The 26,155-nt window shown below is 36.9% G+C and overlaps 1 protein-coding gene across 2 annotated transcripts in view; it reads right to left on the bottom strand.

Annotated features, from left to right (window-relative positions):
* Nucleotides 1-26,155, bottom strand: part of SH3BGRL (SH3 domain binding glutamate rich protein like) — a 62,975-nt gene that overhangs the window by 14,485 nt on the left and 22,335 nt on the right. Inside the window, exon 1 of one of the 2 annotated variants that reach the window (XM_070604795.1) lies at nucleotides 6,186-6,330. The exons of the other annotated variant lie outside the window; for it this stretch is intronic. Within the exon in view, the coding sequence (XP_070460896.1) occupies nucleotides 6,186-6,188 (3 nt within the window). The 5' untranslated portion in view covers nucleotides 6,189-6,330. Of the gene's footprint in view, nucleotides 1-6,185; nucleotides 6,331-26,155 lie in introns of those variants that run through there. 2 annotated transcript variants of the gene reach the window in all.

The raw sequence follows: 26,155 nt of genomic DNA, 5'->3' as shown, positions 1-26,155 counted from the left end.
CAATTAGTTCTGTTTATTTCAAATGCTGCCCTAGGAAGGGTCATTCTACTTTGTAGGAATATAATAAGCCTGTCTTTGCCTAGCCTGGGCCTAAGGATTTAACAATGAGGTGTAGGAAGAGTGAAAAATAGCATTTAAAGCTGCCTTTTCAGCCTTTTACTAATCTACTTACAAAATAAACCTAAAGGGAAAATCAAATCTGAATCCCCAGTTAGTCTTCTGGCACTGGATCACTACAGTGTTGCCACTGTGTAGTCGTTTGGTAACCAGAGAGATCTGTATGCATTTTTAAATGAATACTGTCATGAGTCCTTAAGCCACTGGCTTCCTATTTCTTAATCTAAGGGTACAACCACAGCAAGAGACACTTGTTTTCAGCTTGTTGTTTTGCAATGTCTTCAAAAATGCTTCGTTCACAATCAGCCATGTAAAACTTATAATTCAGGGGCCGGCCCCATGGCCGAGCAGTTAAGTTCGTGCACTCCACTTCGGTGGCCCAGGGTTTCGCCAGTTCAGATCCTGGGTGCAGACATAGAACCCCTCATCAGGCCATGCTGAGGCGGCGTCCCACGTAGCACAACCAGAGGCACTCACAACTAGAATATACAACTACGTACTGGGGGGGGGGGGTGGCTATGGGGAGAAGAAGAGGAAGAAGAAAAAGAAATAAAGAAGAAGATTGGCAACAGATGTTAGCTCAGGTGCCAATCTTAAAAAAAATAACAAACATAATTCATATCTCTTTACCAACAAGTCTGCAACAAATCTGGGTTAAGATGACTATTAAGAATTTTCTTGTTGATCTCCCACCTCCACTCCTAGTTCCCTGGAGTTCTCCTGACAGATATTCCAGGATGTGGCAGCATAAGAGCACAAGCTAAGGTTTGCGATTTTACTGCTGCCAAAAGAAAAAGAAAGCTGTTATTATTTTCTTTTTTAGTTGCACTTCTATCACATCATGTCTAACGAGATGCTGAGGCCCAAGTAATTTCAAAGATAGAGCCTAGTGTGAAAAGAGGAGAAAGGAGATATTTAAAGGTAGTTTCTCAAAAATAGCCATGTCTCAAGGTGATCATAGTAAAAAAAGTATAGTCTTGTCCTTTTTCTGGGTTAAAAAGACTTTTCTTGACCAAATAAAATATCAGTTCTGAATAATCTCATCTATCGAGCCCTTTCTTATCTGACACTTTTATCTGTCTATGTTTTTTTCCAGTCAGAAGGAGCTTTAGTCTCTCTCCCATTCCTTCAGAGAAGGCTTTATGTGTGGACCCAGGAGGCTGTGAAACAAGGAGCACTGGGAGTACCAACCTACCCTAAAATTCTATTCTTCTGATGCCTGAAACCCTACCGTGACTGATTCTACTTTGGTTTTCACAGAAAGAGCAGGTCGTGTGCATGTTTGGAATACAGGGAGGGACTGCCTGGGGAGACACAGATAAGGAAGACAGTGAAGCTTCTTTGTCTGTTTTAGAATTTTGCCCAGTGTTGTCCCTACATAAACTCTAACAGAGGATCACAGGAAACAGCAGCAGAAATCACTTTCCCAGATAATCCCAAGAGGAAATTTCCAAGCCTTACTATCCCTGTCTTTCTTCCTTTTTTTTAAATAAGCAACATACCCATCAGTTAAGAAAACAAAGTCCAACAACATTTGCAAAGAGCAAAATGATCTGAATACAACACACTGCTCACTTGAAAGTAAAAACAAGCTTTAACTGAGCGGGTAGCAGACAGAGGGATTAAAGTTCCTTATGACGCTGAAAAAGAGTATAGACAGAGGAAACTTCCAGATACGAAAGGGTTTATAGGCGAGATTATTCAGAACTGATATTTAATTTAGTCAAGAAAAGCCTTTTTAATCCAGAAAATGGGCATGACTGTACTTTCACCTCTTCAGGTGAACTTCATTCCCCCATAGTCTTATCAAATGTACATGCCAAGAGAGGTGTTAGCAGATTAATAAATGATAGGTATAGATTTGGCCGAAGGCTAAAAAGCCACAGAACTGAACCATATACTGTAATTCTGCCACTACACTGGCTCCTACTGGCCAATTCCAAACCCACCTCCTACTGATTAACTTTCAAGGTTCTGCATAATGAGGCCCTGGTCTATTGACCTCTCTAAAAATATGCATTCCCCTCCCCACCCCAGATCAGATCAGGCTGCCTTTATTTTCCCTGAGCTTGTTGTGCCCAAGATCTTAGTGCTTTTAGTTCCCTTCAGCTGCAAGTCCTCCCTCTCTCCACTGATGCAATTCTAATCTATTCATGCAGGTTCACTCCCTCTGTGAAGCCCTTGATGGCCACTCCAGTCCTCTGCCTCTGGCCTCCAACTGTCTGCGTCACGCAGTCTGGAGGTTAATCAAATAGTACCAATGTTTGCTAATCTTTCTACATGTCAAAGTCTCATCTCTCGATTAGTTGACCAGCCAACTGAAGGGAGAGGCCATGCTTTTTGCTTATGTTTCCCCACAGAGTGCTCACCTCTAGGCTAGACACAAAGTAGATACTCCATACTGATTGATATCACAATTTTGTTTTAAATTCAACACCACCAAAATGCTTTTTTAAAATATTTTACTTTAATAAACTTTAATTTTGGAATAATTTTAGATTTACAAAAAAATTGCAGATATCATACAGAGAGTTCCCATATAGCTCTCACTCTGATTCCCCTATTGTTAACATCTTACCTCACAGTGGTTCATTTGTCACAACTAAGAAATCAACATTGGGGCAGTACTATTAACCAAACTCCAGACTACTTAGATTTCACGGGTTTTTCCACTAATGTCCTTTTTTTGTCTCGAGATCTCTTCCAGGATACTGCATTACATTTAGTTATGTCTCCTTAGTCTCCTCTCATCTGTAACAATTTCTCAGACTTTTCTTGTTTCCCATGATAATGAAAATTTGGAGGAGTACTGTCCAGGTATTTTGTAGAATGTCCCTCAATTCAGGCTTGTCTGAAGTTTTTCGTTTTTTTTTTTTTTTTAAAGATTGGGCTTGAGCTAACATCTCTTGCCAATCTTTCTTCTTCTTCTTCTTCTTCTTCTTCTTCTCCCCTAAGCCCCTCAGTACTTAGTTGTATACTCTAGTTGTAGGTCCCTCTAGTTCTGCTATGTGAGACGCCACCTCAGCATGGCTTGATGAGCAGTGTTAGGTCCGCACCCAGGATCTGAACTGGTAAAACCCTGGGCCCCCAAAGTGGAGTGTGAGAACTTCACCACTCGGCCATGGGCCAGCCCCTGATGTTTTTCTGATGATTAGATTTCCACACTCTATGTTTTGGAAGCAAGTCAATAAGTCAATTAAACTTGAATAAAGCTGGAAAAAAAATAAGTCCAGTGCTATAAAGCAAGCTAAGTGCTCTTTTTAAAATTCTTAAGGCACGCTGGGAATCTACAATACGTCCCAGAAAAGTTTGAAAAAACTTAAGGAAGTTTGAGAAAAGTAAGATGGCTATAATCAGTAACCTCTAAGAGCTTATTCAAAAGTAATATATATCAGTCTTAGTCAAAGTCTTTGTAACTCATAGTCTTTGAGGCTGACTGGGCTGAATTTCTCATAGATTAACTATTATCTGTAAATATGCCTTCAAAAGAAATTTCCTGAATTAAATATCTCATCCATCAAATTATACTGATGGGTGCCCCAAAATGAATTGGAGAAAACTCCATCTATTAGTGTGTTTTATTTATGTTTTAGCCACCTTTTTCAATATCCGATATTTCTGCCACCCTTCAAGTACTGATGAGTGCAGAACATACAATATGGCTATATACATTCCATTTACCTAGGATTTGAGTGCAGAAAGATACTGTTGATGATTAGTGTTTGCACACAGTTTCTTGCCGTCCCCAACTAGCAAAGTAAGTCTTTATTCTCCAAAATACTCCTTGGAAATCCTAGAACAAAGTTGATTAGAAGGTACAGCCTCAGAAATCTCCAGAGCCAAACAGAGCACCTCACTGCTAGCACATTCCATGGTAGGGAGATAGCAGCTGCTCTAAGCAAAGCAGAGAAGGATTGAAGCTCAAAGGTTTCACAAGATTTAAAGCTTCTGGGCTTACAGGAGCTATGGGTTCATCCAACAGACAGAGACACTTTGCGGTATCAGAAGGTGCTCAGTATTATTCCCAAATTCATAGGAATTTCAAGTTGTGGCAGTGTTCAGACAAGACTGGGAGACAGATATTGTCTTCTTATTATTCATACCAATTACAATTAACATTTATAGAAAACCAATTAAGTGATAGCAGCTAAAGTAGGCGTTTTACAAATGTTATTTAATTTAATATTCATAATAGCCCTGTAAGGTGGATACTATTACCTCTGTTTTACAGATTAGAATACTAAGGCTCAAAGAAGTTAAGTAAATTTACCCCAAGTCACAAAGTAGTGGATGACAGGGCCGGCATTCAAACTTGGATGTCCCTAACTCCAAAGCTTAAGTTTGTTCCACTACATTTCTCTGTCCAGCTTCATGATATTTTTTATGGATTTTTTCTTAAGAGATTTTTATATAACATCAACAACCTATTACAAATTGTGATACCACTTTTCATGTGTTCTTACTATTTAATTTAATTATAAATTCTACTTACCAGATTATGATTTTGCTTCCATTATCATCCAAATGTGTCTGTACACAATTTAATCAAACTCTACATCATTATAAACAAAAAGTGACTGGAATACCCAATTCCAACCCTAGGATCCTGGGCTTCAAGGCCAACATTTTTACTCTGATAAAAGTAAAAATAAAATAGAGATATTTTTATGGTCTCAAGAAATTTATAAATTATAATTATAGAATTATAAATTCCATACTAAAAGATGAAATAAGTGATGGAATGTAACCCGCTCTTAATTAAAGTCTGGCCTCTTTCTGCTACTGGAAAGTGAGTGGATTAGGGCTGGGCTAAGACGGGGAAACAAAGGGACACAGACCCCACTTTAAGGTGTGCTAACAAAGAGCTGCAGAATTTTATATGTATCAGGTTCCTCTCTGCATTGCACCAAATGTAATCTCACTCTAAAGTATAATATAATAATTATTATTTATTATGTGCTTCCTATGGGCCAGGAACTATACTAAGCCCTTTACATGTTTATCTTATTTAATTCTCACAATAATCTTACACAGCAACTGCTATTATTTTCATTCCAGATTTACAGATGAAGAAACTAATACTCAAATAGATTAGAAACTTTCTCCAAAGCACACACTTGCTCAAGACCTGTCAGTGTAAAAAGCACCACTTAAACAATAAGTATAATGAATAACAAATAATGCGCCACCAGCTTGTTATCTCATGCTAATTAGGCTGTCTGTCAACTTAATGACGGCTCGTTGAGTGCAGATATGGCTCATAATTCTTTCATATAATTCTTAATTTCAAAGCTTGCCCTAAAGTAAGAGCAAGAAAACCTGTTGATTATGTTAAGGGTTTATACGAGGGCAAATTTTCCTAGATGAGCCCTTCTACCCTTTCCCACGTTGAAGTTCTGTGATAACGAAACAGAAAAACATGTCACAAGCAATAAAAGCCTCCTGGAACTTTAACACCTGGTAAGAAAAAGTTACAGTGAAGAAGCAATGATTCATACAAACTCTATTGCCTTTGCAAAAAAAAAAGAGGTGCATCTCCATTTAAAACCGTCATGTATTTGGACAATTAAAGCGTGAGGTTAAGAACATTCTAAAGTGCTTCCACAAAAGCGTCAGTGACTTGACATAGGTGTTTCCAGGAAATGAGTGCTAAGGGGCAAACAGGGTAACAGGTGCTTTATGCTGTTCTGGCAGCTTTGGGAGTGCCATTAAAGCAAACGCCTTCCTTGAGACAAATCATACTGTTATAATCAAATATCAAAGCTGAAAACTTGTGACAAGTGCTAGTCTAACATATATGGATTTTATGTTCCAAAACATTTCAGACTAAAGTTTGCATCAAGAATTTAAAAGTAAACAAACCACTTCATTCCAGCCTCCAGGTCCCTGCCCTAATCACTATCATTATCAACTCAGTACAGTGAGTTTCTATACAGATTTCAATCCTCTTTAGGAGAAATCTTTCATAATAGAATGAAGGAAATTTGATTGGTATATGAAGAGGTACAAAATTAAGAGGTATAAAATGCTGGTGATTTTAGAATCAGCAAAGATGTTCTCCAACTCACCATCTCTACGAACCAAATTCTGGCAGTAAGGAAACTTAATTACACAAACCACGGGTTTCTCCTAAAGCCACACTTCCTGCAAAATGCTACAGGGCTTCTAATTCCGGTTAGACAGATTCTCCAGGCAGCCTTCCCATATAAGGATAAGCAAAAACACACAAATCCTCCAACAGGCTGACGTAAGATCACAGGGCAGGCATATGAGAACCAAATATGGTAGCTAAATTCTCCAGCTCACAACAGATTTTTTTTTCAAAAAAGGCTGTAACCAACAACTCCAAGCTATCAGTTCTTGAATCACAAGAAAAGTAATAAGCAATTAATTGGTTCTTATTAGTGTTAACTGGATGACAAATATGAGCCAATCTACTGTGTATTACATTAGCTCTGCCTTTTTCTTCTTTTCCTTTTCTACTGCAGGAAAGGTCACTGTGAAATGTGCTGCTAAAGTGGACACATTGAACAACAGAGTGGTGGATTGGAATAAATAAATTAGTCAAAGGTGCCCCTGTACAGAAGGAAATACATATTTCTCAAGTGCCTCATGTGAATAGCTTCTGCCCCAAGGTAAGGAAGGTACTATCCTACACTATTACCAAGGAAAATATCCATGTAAGTGACACCATTTGTTACTAAGGATAAGTCCTGAGGGCATCCTTGTCCTCACTTGAACTCTAGAATAGAACAACACCCTGGGATCTGGTTCATGGCCATAAAGAGAAGATAATTTCCCCTACTTCTCACTACCAAAACCCCATGATTACGAACAGGTAAAATACTGTCTTTCTTTCTTTCCAGTGATCAGAGTTCCAATTAGCATTATCACATGCCTTGTTTTTTTAATTTATTTTTATTTTTATTTTTTGCTAAGGAAGATTAGCCCTGAGCTAACAACTGTTACCAAACTTCCTCTTTTGTTTTGTTTGAGGAAGATTAACCCTGAGCTAATATCTGTGCCAGTCTTCCTCCACTTTATATGTGAGTCGCTGCCATGGCATGACTTAGGAGTGGTGTAGGTCCACGCCCAGGATCTGAATCAGCAAACTTGGGCTGCTGAAGTGGAGCAAGCTGAACTTAACCATTATGCACGGGGCCAGCCCCATGCCTTGGTAATTTTGAAAGCTATTAATTCAGTCAAAGTCAAATAAAATCAGAAGCATTCTGAGAGTGTGCATCAAGAGCCAAGGAAATATTCACTTCTGGATTCCCAGTTTAAGTAAATAATACAAAAGAGAGTATAAATCATGTTCCTTGAAGAGATTATGCAATATTTTGGTGTGGTTTTTTTTTATTGTTGTTATCTTTAATTTATTCGTTTTTTAGTGGTGGGGGATTGAAAATTGCCTGCATGTCCAACCCTTCGGACTTGGTTAGGTAACAGTGGTGTGATCATTCAAAAGACTGCTATGAGCACACAAGACTAGACAGAAATTCAAACACAATTATTACGACTGCTTAGAGATAGATAGCAGGAGTCAGTACTTAGCACCTTGCTTGGGAAACTAAGTTGTGTTGGGATCACGAGATTATGTGAATCAACCCTGCTAAATTTTTCCAGTTGTGTTATATGGCCTTACATAATTTTTAAAAATATTTCAGTCAATTCACATATATTGAGCTCTTAGTAGACGCAGCATAGTATAGTGGAAAGATCATAGACTATGGAAACTGTGGCTGACACACACTCTCATGTGGCCCCCTATGCCTTGTATAATCCCCACCCCTGGAGTGTGGACAGGACCTGTTACTTGCTTCCAATCAACAGAATATTAAAAAGATGATGGGATGTCACTGTAGTGATGATTTTATGTTATCTAAGCCTTTATCATTCTAGCTGACTCATGCTTGAGTTTCTCTCTCTCCTTTGTTGGCTATGAAGAAGCAAGCTGCCATAAGTACTACATGAGTTGGTAAATGAATTCCATCAACAACCACATGAGCTTGAAATGGATTCTTCCACAGTGGAGCCAGTCCTGACTGACACCTTGATTACAGCCTTGTAGAGGACTCAGCTAAGCTATGCCAGGACTCCTGCCCCACAGACACTGTGATATAATAAATGTGTATTGTTTTAAGCCACTAAATTTATAGTAATTTATTAACACAGCATAGAAAACTAATACAGAACCTAAATGACTCGAACTTGAATCTCAGATCCTCCACTTACTATCTGTGTGGCTAACCAGGTTGATTAACCTCTCTGAGCTTCATATTCCTCATTTGTTACTTGAGAGTAATAACATTCACCTCCAAGAATTGTTGCACAGAAAATTATAGCTAACAGAAGCAATGTGCCTCTCACACTGCCTGCCACAAAGTAAGCTAGACTGTAAAGTATAAGATCTCTCATAGCTGGACCCTTGTCTATCTTGTTCATCATTTTATCCAGTGCTTATTATCATATTTGACCCATAGCAGGTGTTCTATAAATAGCTAACAAATGAACAAAAAACGAAAATAAGGAATAGTAGCTACTATTTTAAATATACAGAAGGAACTGTAGTTATACATAATTGAGAGGGAACTTTTGCACTCAAGGTATTAAAAACAATGAATTACTCCATAGTGCATCAATTACAATACAGGACAGTTTTTCTGGAGCGTATGATAGTGAGGGTATGCAGATTAGCCAGACTCTGTAATCAAACATAAGAAAATTGTATCAAAATCGCACAATTCAATGTAACCTTTTGAAAAGCTGCTATCAGTATCAACAGAAGCTATACATGAGGATGATAAAGAGATCTTTAAAAAGCAGTGTAGTCGCTAGGTAGTCAATGTAAGGCAAGTGGTTTGTTAAATGCTGGGCTGATGCCTGAGCATTCATAAAGTCTAGTGACTTTCTTCACTCACTTCATGGGGCTCTGGGAAACAAGATAGGCTGTTTAGCACACCCAGCAAATGTTTGACGGACCAGTCAGAGACTGTAAATTTCTCTCTGAGAAACCTTAGAAAGATGCAATTATTTATTGCATTGCAGCAAAATTCCAGAAGTGTGCTCAGAAAAAGTGTCGAGCAAAGTAAGAAATTTTATTCTGATAACAGCCCATAAAAAGGTGCTTTTGATGTAAGAGAGTCCAATAGAAAGTTGACTGGCAGTTAAATATTGTTAAGCAATATATTTCTTAAGCCCTAGAGTCAATTTCCTGCCATATTGTAAAATTGCTCTTTTTCCTAGATTGGCTACTTTATCTACTAAACTGCTCCAAATGCAAAAGAATTACCAACACCAACTGATACATAAATCAGAAGCAGTAGAAATAATTCCAAAGTTAAGTCAATTTGAACCACAATCACTATACTCACAACAACCAGCTAGTTTTCACTGAAAAAAATCCACCAACATTTGTTTCTGTGAAAAAGGGGAACCCAAAAGTGGCGTGAAACAATGATTAAATAAGTCACTGACTTAACCTCTGAAAGTTCCCCAAATCATTCTATGAGGAAGATCAATAATGCTCACACATACAAAGACACATCCACATTCTCAGAAGTGTAGTTCCTAATGACTCTAGGTTGAAAGAAAATTATTTCTCCACTTCCTTTTATTTTTCAAAGGGAAAAGAAGCTACTTTGCAAATGTCCTACTGCATTTTCAACCCAATAAAATATCTCTTTGCTAGGACGAAATTCTCTCTCAGTACAACAAAAATATTTTAAGGCAATGGTTTTTCAAATTCAAGAGTGGTATGGTGGCAAAAGAAAGAAGGGGAACAAAACATAAAGAATGATTCAGGGAGGTTTGACCTATTGCTAACGGCATCACTCAAGCAGGGAGAGAATCACAACCTAACACCCACCATGAGGCAAACCATCAAATGCAGGAAAGAAACATTATTCTTTTGCTTTTTGATCAAATTCATAGAAATGGCACAAAATGCCCCAATTCAACTCACTTAAATTCAATTTGTTTTCTCTTTAAAATTACTATTCTATCAAATGCATAGTAACAGGAGATATCAAATCTTTGTACACATTATCTAACTAGGTAATTTTCACAAATAATTCTGTCAGATTTTTAGATCATGGGTCATCTTTCCACACAATGAAACTTTGTCTAACTAAATAGCATGCTTTATTAATGTCATATAATGAGACAAATAGGCATGGCTTTATTTTTTTTAAAACACTGAAAACAAACACAGTCACCCAATTTAAAGTTAATCCTTAGTACAGCCTATTCAAGGTAAAAGATTTTAAGTGGTCTTACACATGTGATGATTGCAATTTTTTGCTTTTTTAAGGATTTGCAAGAATCTCCACAAGGAAATGTATATTACTAAAAGTTGTTTACATGAATGCTTCTTCAATCTTGTATAGGCTTAGACGGTAGATAATTCTTGGTCCAATTACCTTCACACACACAAAAAACTGCATGTCCCTAGTCACTCTCTCTAGACACTTCTGGGAAAATAACTGCTAATCACATCCAGCTGATGGCAGGTCCATAAGCATAATCTTTACACCTAAAGGGCTGCCCATGACTTCAGAAAATAAAAATAAAAACAAAAAAACAAATACTACTTTTTCAGACTACCTTAGCTGTGGAACTGATATTTTTCCTCTATAGTTGGTGAGGTGATAATATTTCATTGCAAAGGAAATTAAACACTTTCAAGGGAGCATGGCAACTTAGAGAATTCTGTATCCTGGCCAAAACAAATTCACCTGCCAGAGGAAAAAGAACTAGTTTGAAGCCTTAGCTGAGCAGTGGGCCCCAGATGAACATTCCAGAGAACAATATGAATGTACTCCCAGACTCAAGCCAATAAAGCATGTTCCAAACTGTCCAGATGAGAACTGCCATGTATTAGCTAATTAGTTAAATAAAACCAGGATCAAATGGTCCAAGAAGTTAACCAACTAGTAAACTAAGGTTGCTAAAACAAAAGAGGCCTGGGTCATGTAGTTCTGTGGGCTCATCAGTGAGTTTCTGTGTAATTTAATTACCACCAATGCTAATTTGGACTACGACCATCAAGAACAACATGTCCAGCAATAAGAACTACTCTCAAGAATGGTGAAAGATCTGATATTTCTACCCTACTTGCAAGCTAACAAGTAAACCTGCCACAGTTCTAAGGATGGTGGCAGAAAACATGAGACTTCTGGGTCACAGGAACAGCAGCAGCCAGAGTATCAACATTTTCTTGTACCTGTTGCCTGATCCTCAATTCCTATAGGGTGACAGAGGGGGCCAGGTTAGGGAACTTGGATCTTTTATACTAAGCAATAAGCAAATCTTCCCTTTCCTTCAGAGAGAGACACTATCTCCTCTTTTAAGGTTGGCTGTATCTTTGAAAAATAACACAAAACAAAGGTAGTCAGTGCCTCTGCTCACAAGGCGTGCACAAACGCAAGAGACCAACAGAGAATTGTCTGCCAATATCGACCATTTACAACTTATTTGGCTCTTATAGAGTTCTCAGCTCTTGTCTTACAGGTGTCTGAAGGGGAAGCAAATCTGAAAATCAATTGTAGTTTTAGGCGATGAAAGCCTGTAACTTCACCACCTGGTAGAACAAAAATTTGTGGGAGTTAACTTACACAGCAATTCAACTGAAAACAGAAATCATAGATTCTTCAAGAATCCATCAAGCCAGACTGAACTGTTCTAGCTCCAGAGAGAACACATTCATTCAGCAGTCCCTCATGAGGTGGGTTGCTTATTTGTAAAATCAATTGTTGTGATCAACCTTACATCTTTAACTTCTTTCACTCTAAAACTAAATATCCATATGTGTGCCAAAAGACAAAAAGTCAATCATGACCTCATTTTAAAGTCTATACAGGCTGCAAAGCATTTATTCTCTCTATAAATATGCTTTTGCCTTAAGGATTATGATCCTGATTCAGGAAATGATTTGTTAAAAATAAATCTAATACTAGTTAAATTTAAAAAATAAACCTGGCAGTTATCACTACAGAATCCTTATTGAAAGTAAAGTATATGAAAGGACTTTAATGTCTGGTGTTACTACCAAAATGTTATGTAAGCAAAATTGCTTTTTAATTTTGTTTTGACTTTAATCAATATTAGAAGTAAGCATGTCATATCGAATAAAATTGCAGAAATTAAAATACTCATTTTACCTTATGATTTTTAAAAGTGTTGCACTGCTTATTGCAAATGTGGCCAATACCTGTGTAGGATCCAAGGAAAGTTCATATACTGAAAGCTGAGGCTCAATTATAAGCCAGTTTCCATGGTGAGCCAATAAAATATAGTCTCTTTGTTAAGATTCATATGCTCAAGGGGAATGAATTGTTTTAAGGCATCACCTAGTGATCTGACAGTAGATAATTTATTGAAATATATCTGATTGCCCTGAGCATCAGATTCACTCAGACTATAGCAAATAATCATAGGTATAATTAACAGCAAACAGGTGCTGAATCCATGCCTAACATGGCCTTTTTAAAATTTGAATGTTACTGATTAACTCTGTGCAATCTATCAAAGCAATAATATTTCATAAAGTCTGTTTCTTGATTGGTAGATATGCAGTTTCTTTATACATTTATGAATCTTTTAAAAGCTCTACATGATAAATATTTCTTTTTTTTTTCTTTTGAGGAAGATTAGCACTGAGCTAACATCCTCTGCCAATCCTCCTCTTTTTGCTGAGGAAAATTGTCCCTGAGCTAACATCTGTGCCCACCTTCCTCTACTTTATATGTGGGACACCTGTCACAGCATCGCTTGATAAGCTGTGCATAAGTCCATGCCCAGGATCTGAACTGGCAACCCCAGGCTGCCAAAGTGGAGTGGGTGAACTTAACCACTGTGCCACTGGGCTGGCCCCAGTATTTCTTAATGATTCTTCTTCATAGAATCCTGCAACTTTTTAACATTAGGTCTGAGACACACAAACACTTCAGTGACTAGTTTTGCAGGGGAACAGGGAAAAATCACTAAATAATCCCAGCCTTCCAGAATGTGTGGAATTCCATTTTTCTTGGTGTAAAGACAAGTAGAACTGTTGAAAAATAGTTTAAAGAGATTTGCTGCTATACTCTACTTAATTAAAAAAAAATCTTTTAAAAAAATTAACATCTTTTTCTTCAGTTCATGTTTATATAAAATATCCTGGCAATGAAATCTTCCCCCGCGCCCGTCCTCAAATCCTGTAGATTAGTTCTTGTTCCACAGCCTAGCTCTTCTGGGAGCATAAAGGGAGAAAACACTGTTTTAAAAATGTTTAAAATTTAGTAGGATACTAAATTCAATTTGTCACACTTTAGAAGAATACTTGTGATAGTTATACATTTTTAAATACTTATGTTACGTGCTAAATATTACACCAAGCACTTTACACGCATTATTTCACTTTAATAGATGAGAAAACAGTTCTTACAACAGTTAACCTTGCCCAAGAAGACACAGCTAGAAAATCGTAGAACAGAGATTCAAAGTAAGCAGCTTGACTCCAGCTGCTTGAGTTCATGATCTTCACCACATTATACAAATGGAAGTTAAGTAATTAAGTAAACTATAAATAAGGAAATAATACTAGTAATTTTTTAAATAACTAGGAAATTTTTCATTCTAAGGATTTAAAAGGGGGAAGCCAACTAGTCAAGCCAATGGAAACATCAATGGCTTTAAACTAATCAAAGGAAAACTATAGAATTAAAATATAAAATTACTTTAAGACAAAAAAAACATACTTTAAGCAGTTATTTACATTTTAATACATGGTTTTACCTAATACATTTTCCTAGCATTCATTTCTTTTCAAGTCTAGAACTGAAATTAAAAATGGATTCAAAATGCTATTTCATAGTATCCATTAAAAAGCAAGCAATAATCATACAGTTTATTAGGTTGCCCAACTTAGCTTATAATACTTAGGAGAGAGCTAGCTGTTCTTTGCTTTGAGAAAGTCTTAGGAAATTTCTTTAATTATACAGTATTCATTTAAAACCAGTAGGCTTTTTTTTTTTTAAATACCAGATATTTAGATTAGCATCTATGGTATAACTTAAAACTGTATTTTTTTTCCTACTCTCTACCAGATGGCATGTTATCGAATATATTCTCCTTGAGGCTGTGCTGAACACATTCATTTCCTAAATAAACACACAGCTGCTGAACAGCTCAGAGAACAATTCTCATCACAACTTCTGGTCAGTATGATCTGTGGGCTTCATGTACATGAAGGTATGATTAGTGAAGATCTGGAAATTCTGGTCTTTCTTATCCCACCGCTATATAGCCAGTTTAAACAAAAGTTAAGGCTGGAATATTTCTTGTAACTACTACATGTGCAGACACAGATGGAATTTATTTGTAATGTTAAAATTTTCCACTGAAAAGGCAGCTGCAATTATTTTGCCCTTTTCTATCAAGATGTCTGGTATACTGGAGTAATTTTTTGTTCTAGCTTAGCACAGAGTAGGGACCTCACCAAACTCTCCCTCATGGCTGAAAATTTGTTTCCATAGAATGGTCTGGTCTGAAAAGAAAATGTGCATGGTTTCTGTTTATTCAATGGGGCAGCAAGACAGAATGAACTATCAAGCTCCTCCATCAAGCATAGGGAAGGGACACATTTCGATACATTCAATACATGCCTAATTCCAATAAATTTATCAGAATACAATTGGAAAAAAGCATGCCTCATGCTTGTTTGTGAACACCATTTAGTGAGGAAATAAAAGCTTATACTAAGGTCTAAATTATGCATTTTTAATGTACATATGGTTCTCCTTATGAAGAGCTACAATTTGGCCCTAAAAATTTGTTCTTTAAAGGAGAAAAAAGTATTTGAAGTTGGTAGACTTTATATAAATTAGGCTACTGCATACCAATGCATGCATACATTCACCAACCATACTAAATAATTTATTTTAAAGAAGGAGGAGAAAGAAAGAGAGGAGGAGGAGGAAGTACAACACTAAACGAGTTATAGAAGGTATTATGCCTTAGATTAAGAAGGGAAATAATCACAAATCTGTAATTCTAAAATATGGAGGCCTGAATGCCACTCAGAAGATTGAGTTAAAAAAAAGTTAAAACCTCCACTATATTAAAAATATTTTAAATTTATTTTTAATTATACACCGTGAAATTCACTCTTTTGGTGTACATTTCTATAAGTTTTGACAAATGCACAGAGTCATGTAACTACCAACACAATCAGAACAGTTCCCTTACTCTTGAGCTATCCTTTTGTAGCATTAATTTTTATAATTAAAATTTCAGTTCACAAATATTCTTCTTAACAACTATTGCATAGCTACTTGCTGGTTTCTTTCAACCCTTTTGCTGAATATAAGAATTCAGCTTTTTCACACAAATGGATAAGGGTATGTATGACAGGTCAGCAAGCATTTATAAAGTGCATGTTCTGCACCCAACATTGCACTAAATGCTGTGGGGACTACAAAAGAATATAAAAATACTACATAGGAAAGGAAGATCATAGGCATATGAAACTTAGTAATATGAGACATTATATAATGGAATGTTTAACGGTGAGCTTCACATTATGAAAGGGATTCTTACCTTAGGATTTATGAGTCCCCTAAAATGTGTATTTGCATGTCTTTGGGAAAAAGCTCAAGAGCTTTCATCAGATTATCAGGCTGACTAGAGTGAAAGGTTTATAGGTGTTTTAGAAAGGAAATTAAGAATGGAGAGGTAGGGTGGAAATAATTGCTGGTAAATCTTGTAATACAATAAACAACAGAAACACTTAACCTTCACATAGGACTTTAAGTTTTCGCATCCACTTCTTTCATTTGAACCAAGAAGCATTTGGAGAAGGTGCTCAGGTAATGAAATGAGACGAGGGAAACAAAGTTTAAGGAAAATCAGTAGAGCAGTAAGTAGTACATAGGATGGGTTGAAAACAGACTATAGGTAAGAATACTGTTTAGGTCTAAAGGGACAAGGGTCAATTAGAAGGTGTAAGCTATAAAAGCACAGAGGAAACAGAGAATCTAAAAGACATTACTAAAAGAGAAATTGATAGGATTCGCTGATGGGTTGGTTGGGAAAGATTAAGGATTAGGATTTATTTAATCAATCATTCATTTAACAAGTATTTATCGAGCTGAGTCTATTAGGTTCCTGGCACTTGTTCCAGATGTCAGAGAAAGAGTGATAAACAAGACAGACAAGGAAGGTCCCTGTCCTTACAGAGTTTATAATCTAATGAAGGGAAGCAGACAATAAATAGGAAAACAAATTAATAGACAAAATAATTTCAGATAGTGATTAACTGATAAGTGTTATTAGTTATCAAAGTATCAGTATATATGAAAGATGACTTCCAAGACACAAAGTGGACAAGTGCAAGGGAATTAAATATGTGCTAATTAATGGACTAGACTTTTAAAATAACTCATCTCATTTAATGAAAAGATGATACTGCCAACGACACGGGACCACTGGCAAAAACAGGACACTGTGAAGGTAGATCTTCTATATGTATGTGTGTTGTCCATGTGTGGGGGGGTATATCTAAGAAGGGAAGGATGGTTAGAGAAAGGGCGAGGAGTAAAGATAATAACTTAAGTTTTAAATAAATTGAGCTAGAAGTCCTCTATTTTAGGGAGAAATCAACCTACGGGTATGATAGGAGAAGGTACTATCTGAACAAAAAAAACTACCTTGTCACAGCAAAACAAGATGGTATATTCAGTAAATGCTATCTTTACAAATAAAGAGGTTTTAGTTTAAAATAAACATATAATGGCTATTTACAGTTAAGTAATGAACAATTGGGAAATTAGCGCACTGTGCTTCTCTTTTGCTTTCTACTTCCACAATTAATATAGTTGATATAAGTGTTTCTCCTTTATAGAGCTCTTATCACATAAAAGCAAGCTTGCTAATCCTACTAGCCCCTGTGTGGAAAAAAAACTCTGAAAAAATATATACACACATTTACATACAAGTCTTGTTATCCCTACTAGATTACAATCTCCTCAAAGGCAGATCTCACACCTGATTTATGTTTGTGTCTCCAGAATACCAAATGGATTGCCTTATACATTGTAGATACTCAACAAATATTTTTAAGCAAAGATCCTTTCAAGAGAGAAGAGCTTATTTAAACCACAATGCATCACTTGAATGCTTCTCCTCTCATGAGAATACTAGTTGGATTTATTCTATTGGCACTGTAACCACTGTAAAATGAGTTAGTAGCAGTATTTTCATCTTTCATTCAAAGCCTGTTTCAGTCCAATTCTAAATAAGAGAAGTACTTCAAGAAAAGCAGAGTATATGGGGGCCTAAGAACTAAGCCAGAAAAGAGGCAGGCAAAGGGGTGAAGTAGGTGAAAACGCTTTGCTGGCAACTCTGACTCCTCTCAGGTTTTTATCCTCCTCTCTCCAAGTCCTAAGATGTCTTCTGTTTGTGAACAGTAAAGAATCTTTCTTAAAGCTGTTAAGCAAATTTTGATGCATAAGCCACTAGAAGATCTATTTAGAATTGGTTAAAGTTCAAAGATGACTATATATATATAGTGTGTGTACATATATATATATAGAGAGTGTGTGTGTATCACACACATACACAATTGTTTTTTGCTCTCTGCCTGCCTAGTTTGAGAAGGTAATTCAAAGATGAAAAATACACCTTGCGGCAACAAGCATGAAATTATATGCTGCATATGGGCATAAGATCCCAAGGTTCATAAAAGATGAGGCTCAGTTAACGTTTTCATGGAAATGTGCACTCTTGATCAATATTTTAAAATTAGGTAGTGTCACACTATTTAACTACCACCTTACAACTGATAGGCAGAGATGACTACATGAACATAGTCCCAAATAAACATGACTTGTCCAGTCCTATAATTTACAAGTATTCTTCCACCACTCCTTTTTCTTGGCTTCTTTTCCCACTTTTTTTTGATTTGTGTTTCATAAAGAGTTGTGAGGATCTGCATAGAAAAGCCATGTTAGAAAATAGAAAAGGCATGTTAGATACAAGGATTTTAGAAGTCAGGATGGGAAACCAATCTTTGACAGACAAAAAGGACTCAATAAAAACGGGACCAAATGGGGGCTGGCCCCGTGGCCGAGTGGTTAAGCTCGCGTGCTCCGCTGCAGGCGGCCCAGGGTTTCGTTGGTTCGAATCCTGGGTGCGGACATGGCACTGCTCATCAGACCACGCTGAGGCAGCGTCCCACATGCCACAACTAGAAGGACCCACAACAAAGAATATACAACTATGTACTGGGGGGCTTTGGGGAGATAAAGGGAAAAATAAAAAAATCTTAAAAAAAAAAACGGGACCAAATGAATTAATACATATAAAGTGCTTAAAACAATGTCTGGCACATAGTACGCATTCAGTTAATGTTAGTTGCTGTTATTACTGATGTTATTATTACTTCCATAGGTGAAGGAGGCAGTATTGGTGTATTGGCAATAACACTGGACTTTGAGTCAGAAAACTTGCTTCAAAATTTGTCAATTCTACCTAATGAGTATGTGATGGTAAGCAAGTCACTTAAATTTTCTGGGCCTCAGTTTCCTAATGTCCAAAACAGGGACATGAGTACTTATGCTCACAGGTTATTACGAGTATTAATGTGAATATATGAGAACATATGTGAAAGAACTTTGGAAATGTAAAGAAATAACAATTTATTTATTTTTTTAAAGATTGGCACCTGAGATAACATCTGTTGCCAATCTTCTTTTTTTCTTCTTCTTCTTCTTTTCCCCAAAGCCCCCCAGCACATAGTTGTATATCCTAGTTGTAAGTCATTCTAGTTCTTCTATGTGGGATGCTGCCACAGCAATGGCTTGATGAGTGGTGCTATGTCTGTGCCCAGGATCCCAACTGGCAAAACCCTGGGCCGCCGAAGCAGGGTGCATGAACATAACCACTCAGCTCCTGGGCGGCCCCACAAATAAGAATTAAATTCACTGAAATCACTTGACTTTTCTCTCATTACCATACTCCTCACTTGATTCTTTCTAATCCCCATAGTCCCAAGCCTCCAAGCTGTGTCTGCATTCTTACTTGGGGTTCCCTTATACTTCAAAGTCATATCAGGACTTCTTTGCACTATTATTGTATTTTCTCTGTCTCTCTTACACACACACATACACACATACACCACAAAACAAACTAGGCTTCAGGTCAGTTTCTTTCCCTTTCCCCTAGAATCCTATGTATTCTATCTCATTTGAGCCCCTGGACTAATACTAATTCCAAACATTGCCACTTCTTCTAGAAAGTCAATATTCATTCTCCAAATTATGTAGTTTTCAGCCCTTTTAGAAAGATCTGGTTTGGTCATCCCAGGTCCTCAGCTCCATAGCCCTAGTTACATATATCTATTCGATGCTTTTTGATGCTGCAGCTATTATTCAAAATGCAGATTCTTGAGTCACATTCCCATAGATCCTAATTCAATAAGTTTACAGCATCCATGAATGAAATTCTGAGCAAGCATCCTGTGAGATTTCTGAAGCAAGTGGTTCCCATACCACACCGTGAGAAACAATGAAATGTTTATAGAAGACTTAACATTGAGTTGACTGGCAGCCATGTCAGGACGAATGGTTGAGAATGAGAAGCAAACAAGTAAAAAGTAGTTGTCAGCTAGAAAACTGTAGAAATTCAGTGAGGAGCAGTCAAGTGATAACACCCCAATGGTCTCAGGGAAAGAGATGGCTGGTTACACAACTACTTAAGTGAGTTTGTGCAGTTGGTGGTTATATAATAACAAGGAGAAAAGAAGGGAGAGAGGAAGCTAAGAGAAGAGTTGGCAGTGACACCTGAGGATAGAAGCCATGGGTACAGTTAATAAGTGGCAAAATAGGGATTTGAACCCAGATCAACCTGGTTTTGCTATACTAGTGGATTTTCAAACCTTAGTGTGACTTGGAATATAATTCAGGAGGTCTAAACCTGGGCCCAGGAATCTGCATTAAAAAGCACCCTCTAGGTGCAGGTGGGCAGTCTGTAAATCATAGGTGAGAAACAATGAACTATTGCTTTTCACTGCTTGCGTAAGGCACTATTTCTCTCCCTCTTCCTATTTCCATGTCAGCCTTTCAGAGATACCCAACTACCTAGCAAGCCCCAAACTCCCTGACCACTTTCCTCTTTTCCCCATCCTTCCAAGCTCTGGGATCTTACAATAAGAGACTCCTTTAAACTTCCCAAAAGATAAGGGCAACTACCTTTCTGAGATAGCTTGGTAGTGGTCTCTGCCAAGCATACTTGATCCTAAACCATTAAACTCATAAACACATTTTCTTTGCTAAAGTTAAACATCATCATCATCATAATGATAGCCTTATATTTTATCAAGTGTGCACTATGTGCTAGGCAGTGTGACGCATTCTTTCTTGATCACATTCTTTCTTAATCTTTAGAAGAAATCTGTAAGGTTGATATTATCTTTATTCGACAGATAAAGAAACAGAGTCTCTGAGAGGGAAAATTTAAGTAATCTACTCAAGACAACTACCAGTAAATGGTGGTTTAAACCACTACATGGGATTTGAACTCACGCAACCTAAATCCAAAGTCTGTACTCTTAATTGCTCAGTTCTACATCCTGTGGAAACCCAGATGTTTCATGACTACTTATCAGCTCATAAATATCTGCAACAACTACCAGCATGAGTCAAAGACAATGCCACAAAAATTTTAAAGGCAGGGGAAAAGGACATAGTCTAGAGTCCAGAATTATAAACCATTATGATATTAGAATATGTCTGGTAACCCTCTATTACCAAGCTTATAAAGTCATGATCAAGTATTTATGTGACTCAAGATCCAGAGAGGTTTAATGATTTTAGAAGGAGACAGAGTTGGAAAAAAAATAATAATTCCAGTTGAGTCTCATCTAAGAACTTTGGAATTTTTGTAAGATCTATTGCTATGTTAAATATCATATATCCTGTCACAACAGAAGAAAGTTTTTCCATGTTATAAGATAAAAATTCAATGGAGAACATTTTGCTGTAACATAAATCATAAAACAACATAATCAACAATCACATCTACTGGCTATATTTAGATGCAAAATAATCAGAACAACATCGGAAGAAAAGAATCATTAAAATTTTAAAAAGGAAAAGTTGCACTGAACTATTCATAAATGCCACTTTGTAAAATTCATCAAAGATGACTAAAAAGAAAGTGAGGAAAATCATTTCCTCATGCACAATGCACAACTGATTTTATAATGTTTGCTTTGTTATTTTTAGCAAGTGAGTAAGTTAAGGTATTTCTGCTTTAGTGCAACCTACTTGAAGTGGGAACCTACTTCTTTACATGTAATTCGAGGAATTTAGAAAGGGCTAACCAAGGGACCACGTATGTTTTCGTGACTTGCTTCAGATGACCTGTGAAAAATAAATTATTCTGGACCATGGAAAGAGCCTAGGCAGTAGAGTTAAATATTAATAGTAAAGTCAACCAAAGACAGAATAATCTGTTGAACCATGGTCTAGAAACAACACAAGCTTTCTCAAAAGGATCTTCAAAAACATTGAGGTAATTAAGATGGGCCTGCCAAATGAGGAAGTACAAAAGCAAACAACTGCTAGAATTTCCGTGTACTCCAGCCTTACCAATTCAAATTCACACTTATTTTACCAGCATTAACATTAGCTAACTTCTGCCTTTCTTATAAGAATAAGGATAATGTAAAATCCTGGGTATAGATCCTGGCTGTGCAAATTTACTGGCTATAAGACCTCAGTTGAGTTATTCAAATACTTTGAGACTCAGTTTTCTTATATATAAAATGGGCATAATATACGTACTTCATAGAGATGTAAGGACTAAATGAGAGGAGGAATGTAAAGTGCCTGGCTTTGAACCTGGCATTCCAAAAGCACTCAATAATAGAAAGTCTTTCCACACCCATTTCCTCCTTTTTTCCTACTCATTCTTCAAACTTAAGTCAAAGTCCTGCCTTCCCCAGAATATGTTCTAGGCACACTGATTTTCCTCATAGCCGCATTCCTATAGCAGTAGCTTCTGATCTGTGGTCCAGACATCACTGTGGAGAGGGGTAGTGAGGAGGAAGAAACAGAGTTACTGTAAAGGGCCTACAAAGCTCTAAGTACACAAAGCATTTGCTAGAGACTGAAAGAGTAAGTCCTGCACTAAAACATACAACTCGGTTTTCCAACATGTATAAATAATGTTGTGTAAATTAAAATACAAATTCATTTCAAAGTGTTATCAAATTCATGGTAGCTCTTTGTTATTTTCTTAATCATTAGATAGTAAAACTTCAACTACTATTATGGTAGATTTCCATATGTATACTTTGAAAAGCTAGATCCCACTAGCACAAGTGGTTCTATAGTTGTACGATGTTCTCCAGTTGTTTCAAGCAGGCCTGGACTGGGGGGATGGAAGTGAGGCACTGACCTCAAGTGAAAATTTAAGGGGCACCGAAAAGCTCAGTAATCAAGATAAATAATACTAATTTTTTTAATAAAAATCTTAATAAAAAAATATATGCTGAACAAAATATCAAAATTTTAAATGAAGACGATTCAACAGGGCCACGATTATGGTGAGGTGAGTGAAGTGAGTCAGACAAATGCAGGGCAGATCCTGGTTCACAAACATATTGAGGTTTTGACCCTGTTTGTCTAAAGAAGAAGGAAAGACTTGGTCACTATTTCATAATATGAGAAGTGTTCATTAAAATGTTCAGCTGGATCTCTGAAAGAGTAAACTAATCCATGCCATGAGTGCTTTCATAAAGAAAAAGTTGCCTTTGGCATGCAAAAACTAGAGCAAGCCCAAGAAAGAAAGAGAAGGCTTAAGAAGAGAGAGAGATGGGTATGCACAACTAAAGTCTGAATTAAGTAATAAGAAGGACAGTTCTGGGAGAGTATCAATTAAGCAGTAAAAGTCTAGCTGTTCAAAATGGCTGACAGCAAGCGTACATTTATTTTCCAGAGGGCAGGAGACATCATCTTCTTTATCGTCATTATCATCATCACTACTATCTATTGAATACTTACTGTGTGCCAAGCACTACAATGAGAGCTTCATCTTGTTTAGTCATCACAATGACTCTGTGATGTATATGGACTCCTATTACCCCAATTGCATTAACTGAGTTTTGGAGGGAATTAAATGACTTGTATACAGTGCTGTACCTAGTAAAGGATTTTAGGTACACTATGAAGTAATCTAGGTATACCTGTAATAATAACAAAAACAACAATAATATCAAATAACATTGAAAAGTTACTGTTTTAAGCACTGTGCTAAGCATATTATCTCATTTATACTTTATAACAGCCAAGTAAAGTAGGTATTATCATCTCTGTTTTTTTACTGAGGCTTAGAGAGGTATGTGTGTGTGTCTAGATAATACTATATATATATAAATACATTTCTAGGCCCAAGATACACAGTATATCCAGTCAGCCATTCAAAAAACATCAAGCCAACTTGGGGCCTTCTCACCCCAAACAAGGCTGACTATGTGGCCCAAACTGATTAGGTATTTTCTATTTTTCTCTACCTTGTTCTTTAGCCCATAAAAACTTCTTTCCTTCAGCCCCATTTTGCAGTTCTCCAAATGGAGACTCTCTGCTTCATGAAGTGTTAAATAAGGTTTGTTTGTATCACCTCAATTGTTTTCTTTAAACATTTTTAATTATTTATATATATATATATATATATATATATATACACACACACACATATAATATGTGAACATACATAGATATTTAGCATCTACTACATGCCAGGTATTATGCAAAGTACCACACACATTATCTCATTTAATTTCATTTGCTAGTGCACAGAGAATATTGCTACTGCAGCCCTGTACCCAAAGCTGCCGCTTTTACAACTTGGGTCTTCCAACAGCTTGGCATTAGTCTTTATCTGAGTTCCATAAACTATAAGGCTCTGAAAGACTCTCCTAGGGACATTATTGCTATAACCTATGGAAGCTTCTAAAGGTTACAAAACCAGAGCCAAAGATTCTTGGAATTTAATTGGAAAATATTCACATTTTAATTCCAAAATAAACTGACCAGCACGGTTGTGTGGTTTTTCTGAAAACACTTATGTGTTATTTTTCTACACCAATAACCAATTCTCCAGATCTCTGACACCAACTGGTGTCTGACAACACAATACAATTCTGACACTACCTGGAGTTAGATGGGATCCCATAAATTAGAGGGCTCAGTCCTACAAGACTGCCCTCAATTCAGATGCCAGACACAAGTGGGGTTCCCAGGTGACCCACACTTCTACATGGCCAACTACTAGTTTAAGGGTTCCCACAATCCTCCCTCAGGATCAATCATTCACTTACTATTACAGTTTATTATAAAAGATACAAATGAGCAGCCAGATGAATAGACACATAGGGCAAGGTTTGGAAGGGTCCCAAGCACAGGAGCCTCTGTCCTTGTACAGTCAGGGTGCACCACTCTCTTGGAACATGGATATATTCGTCAACTTGGAAGCTCCCTAACCCTGTCATTTAGGGGTTTTTATGGAGGTTTCATTATGTAAGCATGACTGATTAAATCATTGATCATTGATGACAGAACTCAATCTCCAGCCCTTCTCCTCTTCCCCAGAGGTTGGAGGGTGGGGCTGAAAGTTCCAACCCTCTAATCATTTGGTTGGTTCTTCTGGAGAGCAACTTTCATCCTGAAGCTATCTAGAGGTCCCACTCTGCCAAGAGCCACTTCATTAGCATGAACTCAGGTGTGGTTGAAAGGGGTTCAGTATGAACAACAAAAGGGACTCCTATCACTCAGGAAACTCCAATGGTGTTAGGAATTCTGTGCCAGGAACCAGAGACAAAGACCAAATATGTATTTTTTTTAATATTCCATAATGGTATTTTAAAATTTAAATAAGTCATTTTGAAAACTATTAGCACACATTAATTTCGCACAAATTGGATATTCTGTTTTGAACTTAACTATATTTAAATTTTCAGCAAATTTTGACTACTTCATCACAAAATTGATGACACAATCACCATTTAACAGATATCAATTCAGTTAAATTAACAACTGCTAGCAGTTGGTAAGAGTTAGGAATGCCCCCTTCAAGCCATCTGCAGCAACAAGTCAACTGCCTTCCAGCAGAGGACAAAGTCCTAAAATACAGTTCACCACTTTGTTTAGACCTCAGTTTCAGATGGAAATGATTAAAAAAAAAAAGTGTCCAAAGCTATAACCTAAATTCCTCTCTTCTAAAAATGACAAACGACAGACACTGATACCTTCAAAGGCTTACAATATATACAAAATAAATTGAACTCTGTTCATTTAAAAAAAAGCCTAATGACAATGTGCTTCACAGCTGCTTTAAATAATAAAAAGAGGAGTGATGAGTATTGCTTGACTTCAAATTCACAAATGGAACTTCATCTGCAAGTGCATCTTTTTGGATACATGTCTGGTAAAATGTTTCATTCTTGTTGGCAGAAAACTATTTTCCTGAAAGAGTGAGTGAACAATGTTTGTGTTCACAATCCTTTACTAAAATAATATTTAAACCTACTTCTGCGTGGACATTTTTCAAGGGCAATCCAACATGTTTTTTCTGGCTTCTCTCCCTGAAGAGCCACAGACCACCAACTAGTGAAAATATTTGCCTTACTTCAACGTATCAACACACTGTTCTAAAGAACACTGACCTGGGAGTCAGGTGACCTGGAATCTAGTCCCTGAGCTACAGCTCTTTATATATATCATGAGGGATTTGAAATAGCTCATTTCTAAGGACACTTCTTACTCTGGCATGCTGTTTTCCATGAAGTCTTCCACTTTAACAGCCAGATAAACCAGACAGGACAACCGGTGTGCAATTCTCCCTGAATCTCTAGCTCCTCTAGAAACTAGTTGGAAAAGTAAGCCCTTGCTTTACCTGAAGAGTGTTCTGTAAAGAAGTACACCTTCTAGTGACGACTTTCTCAGTAAAAAGAGTTCTCTACTTAGTTTACACTAATGAAATTTTTGATGTTACAAGT

The sequence above is a fragment of the Equus przewalskii genome, chromosome X (assembly GCF_037783145.1).
Source record: "Equus przewalskii isolate Varuska chromosome X, EquPr2, whole genome shotgun sequence".
Classification (NCBI taxonomy): Eukaryota; Metazoa; Chordata; class Mammalia; order Perissodactyla; family Equidae; genus Equus; species Equus przewalskii.
Note: the sequence above shows the minus strand (reverse complement) of the source record. Positions and strands in the feature narration are given on the sequence as shown.